The 13273-nt window shown below is 37.5% G+C and overlaps 1 protein-coding gene across 9 annotated transcripts in view; it reads left to right on the forward strand.

The window, feature by feature from the left end:
• LOC103560863 (protein adenylyltransferase SelO-like) overlaps window positions 1-13273 on the forward strand; it is a 33673-nt gene that overhangs the window by 2653 nt on the left and 17747 nt on the right. For 3 of the 9 annotated variants that reach the window (XM_070600863.1, XM_070600860.1, XM_070600861.1), the window contains exons 2-11: window positions 1758-1876; window positions 2725-2853; window positions 5630-5694; window positions 5775-5831; window positions 5923-6021; window positions 6213-6280; window positions 8877-8964; window positions 10960-11028; window positions 11295-11364; window positions 12128-12200. In XM_070600863.1, coding sequence (XP_070456964.1) covers window positions 1760-1876; window positions 2725-2853; window positions 5630-5694; window positions 5775-5831; window positions 5923-6021; window positions 6213-6280; window positions 8877-8964; window positions 10960-11028; window positions 11295-11364; window positions 12128-12200 — 835 coding nt within the window. In that variant the 5' untranslated portion in view covers window positions 1758-1759. The remainder of the gene's footprint in view (window positions 1-1757; window positions 1877-2724; window positions 2854-5629; window positions 5695-5774; window positions 5832-5922; window positions 6022-6212; window positions 6281-8876; window positions 8965-10959; window positions 11029-11294; window positions 11365-12127; window positions 12201-13273) is intronic. The other 6 variants (XM_008535197.2, XM_008535198.2, XM_008535196.2 and 3 more) reach the window with 3 other exon arrangements.

Raw genomic sequence — 13273 nt, forward strand, 5'->3', positions numbered from 1 at the left:
AGATGTGAAGATAAAGGGTCATACATTTGGAATTTTCTCTGGGGCTTTGAGTCACTGACTAATTAGTTTGTTAAAGTGGCACAAGGTGAGGGGTGGGGACATCTGAAGCAATTAGCCGTTGTGGTTCCATGGCCAGTGATCACACGCGTACTGACCCATCACCTACGGTGCCAAAATGTGAATCGATCAGTACAAAATCATAAGTCCTAGTGGAACGTTATATACTGCCCATGCTCTGCTGAAATATTAGCGCATCATAAAAGAAAATGCATTAATTATATAGTTTAATCTGTGTCCACACAGGCTTTCCTAAAAGAGAAGAAAATACATGGTTGGGTTTTCTACTCCTAATCATAATGTCAGGTTTTCTGTGGTGGATACTAAAATCATCTATTTTTTGGTTGACTACCCATTTGTTCCACATGATGCTGCCTTATTCACCATGCCCTTAGGGGAAAGTATAAAGGGTTAAATCTGTACCACATTTGCCATATCATATGGGGAAGATGCAAGATTACTCTTGTTTCTGTTATAATTGACGTTTAATTCACCTAGACTTGGATGGAATAAATACTCTAAACAGTTGAGCAAATTGTTCTGATGGCACCTTTCTCCACTGATTCGACATATCATTTTCTCTAATTATATAGGGAATTTTTACGTTACTTTGGGCTGTTTCTGTGCTTTTTATTGAGTCCCATTGATCTTTGCATCTATTTTTGGGATAACAATATTTTTAGTAATTGCATCCTTATAACTTTTAATATGATAGGGAAACTCTCATTTCTCTTATTTAAAAAAAATTAGTCTTTATTTTTCCAATTTATACTTTAAGTTTGTCTGTTTTTTTTGAAAAAGAATCCTACTAGGATTTTGATTGAATTTCCATTATGTTTATTAAATAATTTGGTGACACTGACATTTTGACAATGTAATCTCTATCCAGAAACATAAGTTTTTATGTCTCTGTCTTGTAGTGTTCGTAATACAGCTAGCCTCTTCTGTTTTTTGTTTTAATTGCATTGGATTAAGAAAACAGATTAAGATTTTAAGAATTGTGCTTAAAATACAAGTACATATGTTCTGAGTGTCTAAAGCATGTTCAAAGCTCTCTTTTTCCTCTACAGCTTGTTAAATTAAATACATATGCTTTGGTGCCTGGACTTTATAAAACATAATTTATCTCTTTAGAGGTAATTTTCAAACTTCTAGCCTTGTGAACAGGCGTGTATCAAATGTTTTGAAGTTTCTGGTGGGTTTGGAAGCAGGTTTGTACATTTAGTAAAACATCTGATATTAGATGTTATTTGTGTATTTATCTGTTTCCTTCGGTTAATCATGATTTTCTGAAGGGAAGAAAGGATGTGATTAAGTGCCTAATATTTTTTGGTTGGATTCCGTTACTACTGTAATTCTAATACTGTAATGCAGCTTACCTCCATTTTATTTATAGATTCTTATTGATAAATATATTGCACATCCTATTGGTCTCCCATGAGTGAAAATCTTTGAAGACAGGGTATGTGTCTTGTTTTAAACTTTTTTCATCTCCCATCTTCTGGGACAGCTCCATCTTCTATGCTGTCTGAATACGGTTGAAAATGATAAAATAGCCTTTAAATAACAAAGTATGAAGAAAATAGTGGTTTAAGTTGATTTTCTGGAAGAACTGTTGCCTTTCTAAGGAATATTAATGCTGTATATGCAACAAATGGGAACATTAAAAAGAGGGTTTTGTTTTGTTTTTTTTTTGTCAGCTATGTTGCCAGTTGATCCTGTTAAAGAAAATTATGTTCGTAAAGTGAAAAACTGTGTTTTTTCAATTGCCTTCCCTACTCCTTTCAAATCAAGAGTACGTCTTGTAGCAGTTTCAAAGGTTAGGCTTTATTTTTTCACAATACAAATATTAACTCCCTATAATTTTTGCCTAAAAAGATGATAATTTTTTTTTCAGAGTTAAATTGTTAGTCTGTTGATAAATGACTGTGTTTAAAATTCAGACCCTTGGAGAAAGTCATTCTTAGAAATCACTTTTTGATGCTTAGTCCTGGAGCCTAGTATTTACTTTCTTCTTACACTTATCTTACAAGGAAGATACACTTTTGTGAAAAATAGGTGTAAGAGATTTAAATTCTTAGAAATGCGCTCTAATAAGAAATTCTAAATTGTCTTCTATGATTTAAATGAATTTGGGATAAACATAGAACTTAATTTTAAGTTATATAAAAATAGAATTTACTGTTTTCTAGTTCCCTTAAAGCATAAGTGCTAGGAAAAATATTATTTTACCGTGTATCACAAGAAATACATGAAAATTTTAGAACTATCTAGGGACCAGCCCTGTGGCGCAGTGGCTAGGTTTGACACACTCTGCTTCAGTGGCTGGGTTTACGGGTTCGGATCCCAGGCACGGACCTACGCCACTGGTCAGCCACGCAGTGGCAGCAACCTGCAAATAAAGCAGAGGAAGATTGGCACAGATGTTAGCTCAGGGTTAATCTTCCTCAAGCAAAAAAAAATTCAGAACTATCTAATAGAAGTAATTTTCCCAAATAGCACAAATAATCATAGAAAGCCTGGTACATCTCTTAAGAAAAAATATTAATGTATTTTTGGAAGAGGTTTATTTTTTAAATTTTCTTTCTTCCATTAAGTCTCTTTTCTCAAAATTTTTAAAGGGATTACTTAAGTTTGTAAGAAGAGTTTTTTTTTTTCCTGCTTCAGGAAGTTCTAGAAGATATTTTGGACCTTGATTTATCTGTTTCGGAAACAGATGATTTTATCCAGCTTGTAAGTGGAGAAAAGATACTATTTGGATCCGTTCCATTGGCTCACAGATACGGTGGCCACCAGGTAAGAGCAGCATTACCATCACTTCTGTTATGCAAATACACACCATTGGTGGAAGTGCTGTCCTATTAAAGAAGTTATTTTGCATTAATTTCTCTAATATTAGCATACTGAGACTTCAACGAGATGTTCCTAGAAGAACGTGTCATTATAAGATCTTTATAGATTACCTGATGTGATTTCTTGCTGTCATAAAGCTAGAGACTGTTTCTTTAATGGAGTTGAGAAAACTGAGGCAGCACAAATACAAAATTTCTGTGAATTATTGCTAGAGAACTCATTCAGTGAAGTTTTGGCCGCAGATTTAGACAAAGGCAAGTAGCACAAAGAATCAACATGAAAGCCTCAGAAGGACAGACAGATTACAGTTTTGCCAGGATTGCTGTAGAGCTAAGTTTTAGAGCTGCTAGAAACTTCTAGAAATTAAATCAGGGTTAACTGAAAGTGTTATATAGTCATGTGCCACATGACGACATTTCGGTCAATGATGGACCACATATACACAGGGGTCCCATAAGATTAGTACCATACAGCTTAGGTGTGTAGTAGGCTATACCATCTAGGTTTGTGTAAGTCACTCTATGATGTTCACACAACCACAAAATCGCCTAACAACCCGTTTCTCAGAACACATCCCTGTCATTCACGACACATGACTGTATGTGCAAAAGCAATTAAGAAGGCAACTTCTAGAAATAAAGCATGATGTTGAAGCAAGTTCAAGCTGTGGTATCTGACTAATTAAAAAGAAATAAAGAGAAGGAACACAGGACCAATTGTTGAAATTGCTGTGACTTTCCTGTGAGCTGGATAGGATTAATTTAACCCTCTCTGGTTGTTTGGGGGTCTGGTTTACTCAGGAATAATTTTTAGGACAAGTAGCAAAGTTTAATAGGATTGGAGGAAGGATTAAGTTAGGAAATATATGAAAAGTAATTTCGTGATAGCTATTATAATAATGATAATATCAGGTGTGTTGGGGTAGTTAATTACTATCAGATTTCTCTTGCTTTCATTCTTCACCATCCTAAGAAGCAAGAGTAACATAGAAGCTAAGAAGCTGAGCTAACATAAGCTAAGAAGCAAAGGGACATCGATGATTAGAATTGAGAAGGATTTTAGGGGTCATCTATGACAAACTTGAACCTCAGTGTCTTGAACTATAATGAGCGAGGGTTGACCAAGATCGTTCCAGGAGTTGTGAGAAGTGCTATGGCAAAGAAATCTGCTGAATTTTATTTAACACACCATTTTCCAGACACATCTGACTACATGATTTTGTTGTTGTTTTGTTTTTAAGGAATAACTATTAACATTTTGCTGAACTATATTTCTCAGTTTAGAAACTTCTGGACTGAATGATCCTTATGGTTTTTTTCTAGCTCCTAAATACATGGTTCAGAGAACCATTCCCCAAGTAGGTTAAATTTATTAGATAGCATTTTATACCAGTACTCACATGTACTGTGAAAGTGCGAATATAAATGTTAAGCCCTGCAGAAGTTTGCTAAGGTACTCTTTTTTTGTAGCTTTTTTTTTTTTTTGTAGTATGGTAAATTGGATTAAGCTTTTATCACTTTCGCATTTCATTTCCTCCCCCGATTTGAAATTATATTATAAATATTTATTGATAAGGATGGCACTACCATTTTGAACTTACAGTCATAAATGAATTCTCTTTTATTAATGGAGACCTACCTCCCTGTTTCCCCTGATTTCACTCCCAGCTCTGGATTCAGCATTCTTTCTACTTCCCTTTTATGGTGTGCGATATACCTAATATACTGTCGACTTTAGAACTTTCCAGAGTTTGCTGAGCGCAGCTCTCAGACTTCAGTTCTTAGAGTCCATAGCCAAAATCAATTAATGGTGGTCTGTTCCTGGTTAAAATGAAAAATTAAAATATTGGATAGATTTTTGTCAATTTCATGTATTTCTTCCAGAACTATAAACATTGTTTAAATATTCCACCACTGTTTACAAAACTCCTTTTATGTGCCCGGAGCTATTGTGGTGAATGAGACCTGCCCCTTTTTCTCAAATTGGCCGAGCTGGGAATTGAACTGCAAACAGGTGTTTTTTTGTTTTTTTTTTTAAAGATTGGCACCTGAGCTAACAACTGTTGCCAATGTGTTTTTTTTTTTTTTTTTTGCTTTTTCTCCCCAAATCCCCCCAGTACACAGTTGTATATTTTAGTTGTGAGTGCCTCTGGTTGTGGCATATGGGATGCCGCCTCAACACGGCCTGAGTGGTGCCATGTCTGCACCCAGGATCCGAACAGGTGAAACCCCAGGCTGCCAAAACAGAGCGTGCGAACTTAACCACTCGGCTGCAGGGCCAGCCCCGCTAAAAGGTTTTAATAGAAAAATTTGACAGCAGTTAATCATGCAAGTTCGAAAGCAGCTTTTTCAGGTACAAGTATGTTCCTGATTTTATATGGCATACATATAATATAGGCAAATTTTCTACAAACAGATTGTCCCTAGTTCATGTTCTAGAATGAAATAGATCAGTTCTAAGTATCCTATACCTTACAAATTTGAGATTGGCTATAAGATGATGAAGAAATTGATTATATATCTTAAATTTATATTTTTACAATGAATCTCAATTGTTTTATTGATTGAATTTTATTTTCACCTGTATTGTTGTTGATTATTATAATCCTAAAAATGGAATACCCCATTCTTAATTTTAATAAAATAACTTTGGCTATAAAATGACTATAAAAGCTTTAAGAGTAAATAAATATGAGTAACTTTCCTTTTTTCCCCTTTAGTTTGGGATATGGGCAGATCAGCTTGGGGATGGAAGAGCCCATCTTATTGGAATTTACATGAACAGGTACCACGTTTTCTTGTATAGTAGCTTTTCTGCTAAAGATTGACATGAATCTTCTAATACTTAGCTTTTTTTTTTTGAAGAAAAGGTGAAAAGTGGGAGCTCCAATTAAAAGGCTCAGGAAAGACCCCATATTCTCGGTACAGTTTGATATTTTTTTTTAGGTGTCTAAATAAAAGTTGATGTTGTCTTAATCACAGCTGAAAATCTTTTGGATCTTCTCATCCACAGTCACGGTGACGGCCGAGCCGTGCTTCGCTCCTCAGTGAGAGAATTTTTGGGTAGTGAGGCTGTGCACCATCTTGGAATTCCAACCAGCAGAGCTGCGAGGTAATTCCTCTTTCCTTGAAGCTGACTTTCAGGACTGCAGCATGTTGTCTCCAGAAATGTGTCAGGAAATGGAGCAGATAAATCTCTGAGAGCACGATTTCTCATCGTTTCTTCTAGTTTTAGGTACTTCTTGATAGCCTGCCAGCAGTTAAATAAGGGTAACTTTAATTGTTTGATTCTGTATGTTTCAGTCTGGTTGTAAGTGATGATGAAGTATGGCGGGATCAGTTCTACGATGGAAACGTTGTGAAAGAACGAGGTAATAACTGTTTCTGGAACGCTTTCATAAAATTAGGTTAAGTTCTTCAAGAATAACAGATATTAGACGTCTTTGCAAGCATCTTAACCAATGACCTAGGTTCTTCAAGATGTAATTTCAGCATTAGGACGTTACAGAATATCCTTTCCCACATCCTTACATCACTAATCCATCCATTTTTAACAGCAGACATCTGGGAAGTGAACAAAAAGTGTTTATGGACGGCCTACAAGGTGTTACAAAGCCAGAACATGAACGTTCATCCCCTCTTTTCCCTGGAGAGCCCCCGAGACCTTTGCTCAGAGCCTGATTGCTCTTACTGCATGTTACTTCCGCGGAGTTCAGCTAGCTTTTTCCTCAGCCTTCAGTAGGTTAGAAATAAAAAATTAGGAGGATGAGAAAGCGTGCTCTGGAGCAGCAAACAGAAAGAGTGAGAGAAACTTGACTCTGAATCTCTGGGGAGAGAGAAGACCTGCAAATCAACAATAAACATTTTTAACTGCTTTAAAAGAGGAGCTATTGACAGCTGCTGACATCCCTACAGGCTTTATTGGGTCCTGTGGACATCGCTGTATCACAGGGCAGCATTTTTACTGATGTTCACAGTCGTTCACCAACCACACATTTTATGCTCTTTATGCTTAGTGCGTAATATGTTTTGATAAGATTTTAATAAAAAACAATCCCCCCAAAGCATTCATGCATAAAAGAATTAAGGGTTACTTATCTTGATGGCGTCTCTCTTTCCCTTTTAATTTAATTTGGATAAAATGGATGCTATTGCACATGGGCCTGTAACAACTATTTAGGTCTTTTTGTTTGTGGTGATTGGAAATGAGATTGCAATCACTGACCGTCAATGTGTTGGGTACAACACTACTTACTTTTGTGGCAATGGCTGATATACTGTATATTGTTAATCTGAATTCCGAACCACAAGCTTAGTGGTTTCAAATCGTCCCAATTATTTCTCCTTTTTAGACCATTAGTAGAATTTCCACATTTAAGTCTTCACCTATATACAGGTATTTCAGTTGTACTTTTACCTTGATATTTGCCCAGCAGCCGCGGTGGTACAGTGAGAAATGTGCTGGACGGGCAGAAAGACCATGTGACACCTTGAACTGGCTCTTCGGGAGCTGGTTTGTGACTTTAGGCAAGTCACATCCTGGCCCTCAGTTTCTCCACCTAAAATGGAGGTTAGATTAGTTGATACCTCCCGTGTCTTGCAGTGCTAACATTCCGCGTTTCAATGCCTATTCACTAAGTAAACACTTAGAGTCATTTATTGAGCTCTTATATTTTTTCTAAGTGATTACATTTTTATTGCTCAAAAAACCCCACGTGAAAATAAATATTCAGATTACTTTTTCCTTTTTCTCTACACAGCCCCCTGGTACATAGTTGTATATTCTTCGTTGTGGGTCCTTCTAGTTGTGGCATGTGGGACGCTGCCTCAGCGTGGTTTGATGAGCAGTGCCATGTCCGCGCCCAGAATTTAAACCAACGAAACACTGGGCCGCCTGCAGCGGAGCGCGCGAACCTAACCACTCGGCCCCGGGGCCAGCCCCTCAGATTAGTATTTTGAATAAATCCTGACTATATGGATAATTTAGTTAACCCAGAAAATACTAATTGGCCTTTTTCTGTGCCTACCATTGGATAATCACTAAAGGGTCCAGGAGTAGTAAGTGTATATCGTAGTCCCTGGTCTTGAGAAACTCAAACTTCATGGAGAAAAGGCTTAAACATATGGAACAAATGAGTGATACAAAGTCAGAGGTCAGTAAAAGGGGATCAGTTTAGCTTTATGGAGGAGGTGGAACTGATTCTGAGCACAAGATTAGAAAGGATTTCGGTATGGGGAGAGAGAGAGTGGGGCATGTGGAGAGGGGAGAATAGCGCGAAGGCCCGGACGTGGCAGTGAGTGTGATAACTCGTTGAAGGACATCACCAGCAGAGCAGGAGCTTTCGTCCCCTGGGATGCACTTCATCGTGACGTCAACACATATGTAGGTACAGCATTCCTTATGAGAAAGAAACATGAATTCTATTTACTAATTGTAATCTATAGTAATGTCTATAATCAAAACAGAAGGCGGCAATAGAAGGCGGCAAACCCAAAATACAAATTCACTTTGTTTCTTCAGCGTATTCATAAGTTAGAACACATGCACACGTTTATTTATTAAAGTTAATTTTCAGTTAGTTACACAAGTGGAAGGTACTTGCAGGGACTATGCCATAGAAATAATTCACTAATTCCTGATTTCAGGACAAGGCACATGGAAAAGGTCACAATTGGGAAAATAGTGGGAATCTAGTGTTTGGAGCCTAACAGTTTAACTGAGCAGCCTTTAGCCAGGTTGGAGCCTCGGTATTTCTGAAAGTGTCGTGGTTCCTAACCTTCCAACTGATTCAGGCTTCAAGACATAGAGAAAAATCCTGGATCCTTTCTAAAGCGTAAGTTAGTTGTTTTTCTGGTCAATTCAGTTACTGTGTTTTTTAGTTAAAATTTCGTTTTAAAGAAAAGCATGTTATGCTGTATTTGCATAGTTTAAAATAGGTTATGCTAAAATAAATGTTTCTTTTTCAGCTGCAGTAGTGCTGCGCGTGGCGAAATCTTGGTTTAGAATTGGATCGTTAGAAATTTTGGCTCATTATGGTGAACTGGATTTACTACGGTTAGAAAATGACTTTTTTTAAAATGGTAGAAGGCAGTTGAAAAAAAATGCTTGTATATGTGCTGTGAAGTTAAAATATTTTTACTTTTCTTATAAGTAAAATAAAAAATTGCAATTAGTAAATATTTTTAACGCTTGTTGTGTGCCTGACATCACGTGGGTTTACTAGGAAGCTAAAAAAAGAAGTGTAACATCCAGTAGACCCTTTTGTCAAGGAATTTTTTATCTAGTACGCAACCCGGTTGCAGCCGAGGGCCTCTGTGCCACTCAGAGACCTGGGTGGAAGTGACTCAAGCTCCCCAATTCTGCAGCCTCGAGAGGTCCAAAGCTCTCCTTCCAATTCCTGGGGTTCCCAGGGTGCGTCCTCTGTCTCATGTCTCTTTTTTCCTAGACTCCGCTTTTGACATGTGTGTGATGCCCATTTCATACTGGCTTGGCCCAGACTTGAAACTCAGCCCCTTCAACAGGATGAAAACAAACAACAGACTAAATTTATACAAAGCATTTAAGAACCGAGTGCATCTTCCCAAAGATTTCTGCAGAGAAGACAGAGGAAGGGCTGCTTCCAAAGAGCAAGGGCGATAAATGCTTCCCCTTGTGTCCTGCTGCCCCCGTCCTCTGATGTCTTGGGGCCTGCGGTCTCTATGCTCACAAAATTCCATCTTCCTCAAAGCAGGCTTAGTAGGATGTTTCTTGAAACAAAAACATTTCCTCCTTAAGAGGAATTCTGTGTCCATTTGTTAAGATAATAGAGTTTTAAAAAGTATTAGAAATATATAAGAAAAAAATTCTCTTAGACAAACTAGAATCATTTGGAATATGGATCCTATATTGTAGTTATCCACTTAGTAAATCCAGACACCTGGGCCGTGAAGAATACAGAAAGGAGAGAAGAGACGGAAAGGAAGAAGCAGAGCAGGGAAGTCATCACATTGTCATGACCTCCTCTGAGTCTCTTTCTTCAGCAAATGTTTACTGAGCTCACCGCCTTCCTGGCTTGTTGAGGGACTTGTCTACTCTCACTGGGCATTGTTCCTAACTTCCCATATGTTTTTCGGGTCACTTGTGCTTGCATTCATCACCTCACTGAAATGGTTCTATCTGGTGGTCATCCTTCAGTTATATTTCACTTCCCTCTGACATTTGATGTATCTTGGTGACCACTTCATCCTTGAAATGCCTCCACTGGCTAACATCACTGTATCTACATTCCTTTTTGTTTCCCGAATGTCTGAAACAGTTCTTCACACATAGGCACTTATTCAAGTTATTAAATGATTAAGTGATTTGAAAAAATGTGTATATATATATATACATTCTCATCCACTCCTATTTGTTTGACTGGGTTTTAATAATTCCCAAATCATATCTACAACCCCCATTTTTTTCTGGATTCTCTATTATCCAATGCAATAAACACTAGTGGTTAGTTAACTGACTAGAATAGTCAGTTCAAATAGGGAATAAAAATGTGATACATACAGGGGCCAGCCTGGTGACATAGCAGTAAGTTTGTGTGCTCTGCTTCAGCGACCTGGGGTTCACGTATTCAGGTCCTGGGCATGGACCTACACACCCCACATGAAGCCACGCTGTGCTGGCATCCCACATATAGGGTAGAGGCAGATGGGCACAGATGTTAGCTCAGGGCCAATCTTCCTCAGCAAAAAGAGGAGGATTCGTGGCAGGTGTTAGCTCAGGGCTAATCATCCCCCCTAAAAAAACAGATATATGTATATATGTATGATACATACGCAACTTAAATATTTTAACTAGAAACACTGGCCAATTTTTTGTCACCTCATTTGTGAAGCTGTATGTGACCCTTCACACATAAATAATCATTCCCTGCTCTTTTATCTTTATACTTTTTATATTTTTCTGTTATTGCATGTATTATACTGTTATGTCATGATTTCCTCATATGTTCTTCTGCTCTAGTAGACTATGTGCCCTTTGAGGTCTGGGTTTGGCTCTTGTCATTCTTCTTTGTAGCCCTTGCACAGGGTGCAGTGCATACAGCAGGTCCAGTATGTACTCAGTGGCATTCAGCAGGTGCAGTAGGTACGCAATGGATGTTTATTGAACCAATCTGAATTTGTAATGTAATAAGATGGGATGTAATATGATCTTAGAGACACGTTTCCAGTTTTGATTGGTATTGAGGAAACGTTTCTCTCTGGCTGTTTTGGGAGTAAAATATTATTTTAATTTTTAAAATTTTAAGCATGAATCTAATGAATTCATGAATGTCAAGGGTGAATTTAGAGGACTGGATGTTTGATACTGTATTCTGAGGAACACTGATGCTATCTCCTTTTTATTTCCAGGACATTATTAGACTTTATCATACAGGAACATTTCCCTTCAGTGGATGTCGGAGAACCTAACAGATATGTGGTAAGTTTTTAAAGAGAAAGGGCAGGACTATTTTCTCTCATTGGCCTGCCAACATTAGCAGTCACAGCTTAGAACTGAAAAATCTACCGTTAGGAAAGGAAATGTAGAGCACTTTGAACGTTTTGTTAGATGAAAGTAAGATGAACCATTTCATACACAAGACATAGATAAGACAATGGTTTTATTTGAAAGAATCTAGAAAAAAATAACAGGTGCTACTCCATCCTGACTACATACGTTATTTTTTGAGCAGCATTTATAACTTGGTCACCTATATTCTTCTCTCACACATTAGATATCTAGATCTTTCTATAGTAGTCGTTCTAAAATAAACACAATACATAATAGGAAAATGTAATTTTCTATTTTTGTGGAAATTTTTTGATCTTCATAACCCTTTTTCGTTCTTTCAACAGTCACAGAGAAGGGAATTCCAGTATTTTTCTTGGTGACTCATTTTTAAAGTTTAATAACTCTCTTTGCTTATATTTTACTCCCTGGTACTAAATTCTAATGCTTTTCTTTTTCTTACTGGACAAGGAGAAAGCCTGGTCATAATACTATGTCTGAGCCTTTTAGGTATTATTTCTGGATGAATAATTCTCCTTTCTTCCATTTTTTTCTTACATATGCTAATTCCCTTCCTTTAGTCATCTTTCAGCTCACCTTTGAATTCTTTCCATGTTCTCCTTTTGACTTATCAGAAGATCCTAAAAGAGTACACATTAGTGAAAATCTGAAAAATTTCTAAATTTCATTTTAGGATTTTTTTTCTGTTGTGGTATCTGAGACAGCGCAACTTATTGCCTTGTGGACATCGGTTGGTTTTGCTCATGGTAAGTTGTGTACTGGTGCTTCATTCTCCTGATGAGAAAGTAGAATTAATTTGTTGAAGCAGAAGACTCCTTTTTTGTGTATTTCAAAATAGTCCTGCTGATGAGCTTCTTAGCATTTATAATATATGAATTTTTTTAGCGACAGAGACACAATTTTCTCATGTTTAAAATGGTTTTGAATGGAACAGTATAGACGAAAATAGAATAAGTGTCCTCAGTTTCATGAGGATATTGTTACCTGTAAAGCTTTTCAACCTTGTGAGTATATAGTATATTTAGATCTCTTTAAAGGTGTTTTTAAAATCTTAATTATAAAAGCACTACATGCTTATGGTAAAGAATTTAAAATACACAGAAGTGAGTGTGAGTTCCGTTCTGCAGGATATTCATTATTAACCGTTTCATATCAGTTCTTTGAGACTTTTTTTTGATGCTGTTCATACGTCTCCTGCAAAAGCACCAGGGCTGGCTTGCGGGTGTTGGAAGCCATTCACTGGGGGGTTGCATTGGAAGAAATATCTGCCTGAGCAAAGAATGACTGGAAAGCAAGTTGTACATGTACTAAGGTCTCTAGATAAATACCAAAGGGGGATCCCACATTGCAGAACTCTTGAAATCCTTTAATTGTCACACACAGACTCTCTGGGTCTCACCTGGGGTGGGGTAGGGTAGGGAGCAGGGGAGGTGTTTTAGAGTTCTTGTTATTGTGAACTGTGCTGCAGTGACCACCATGTACCCGTACCTTTGTATTCTTGAAGGTGAGTTTTTGAGGAGAAATTCCTAAAAGTGGAACGGCTGGGTTAGAGAGTCTGGACATTTAACATTTTGATAAACAGGGCTATCTTGCTCTGAAAAAAGGTTGAAACTCTTTATTTTGGATGCTGTTGCCACTTTGTCCAAATATCCTATATTAGGCTGATGGGTCCATCCCATGGCTTCTTCCTACCCCACACTCTGTCCCCATCCCTAAGCCCCCTCCCCGAGAAGGTCACACTCCCTCCCCACACTGTTAGTGGTCCACAGCTAATGACTGTTATGGGGGTACACATCTATATTTTACCCTTTCCACAACC

Source organism: Equus przewalskii, chromosome 30 (assembly GCF_037783145.1).
Source record: "Equus przewalskii isolate Varuska chromosome 30, EquPr2, whole genome shotgun sequence".
NCBI lineage: Eukaryota > Metazoa > Chordata > Mammalia > Perissodactyla > Equidae > Equus > Equus przewalskii.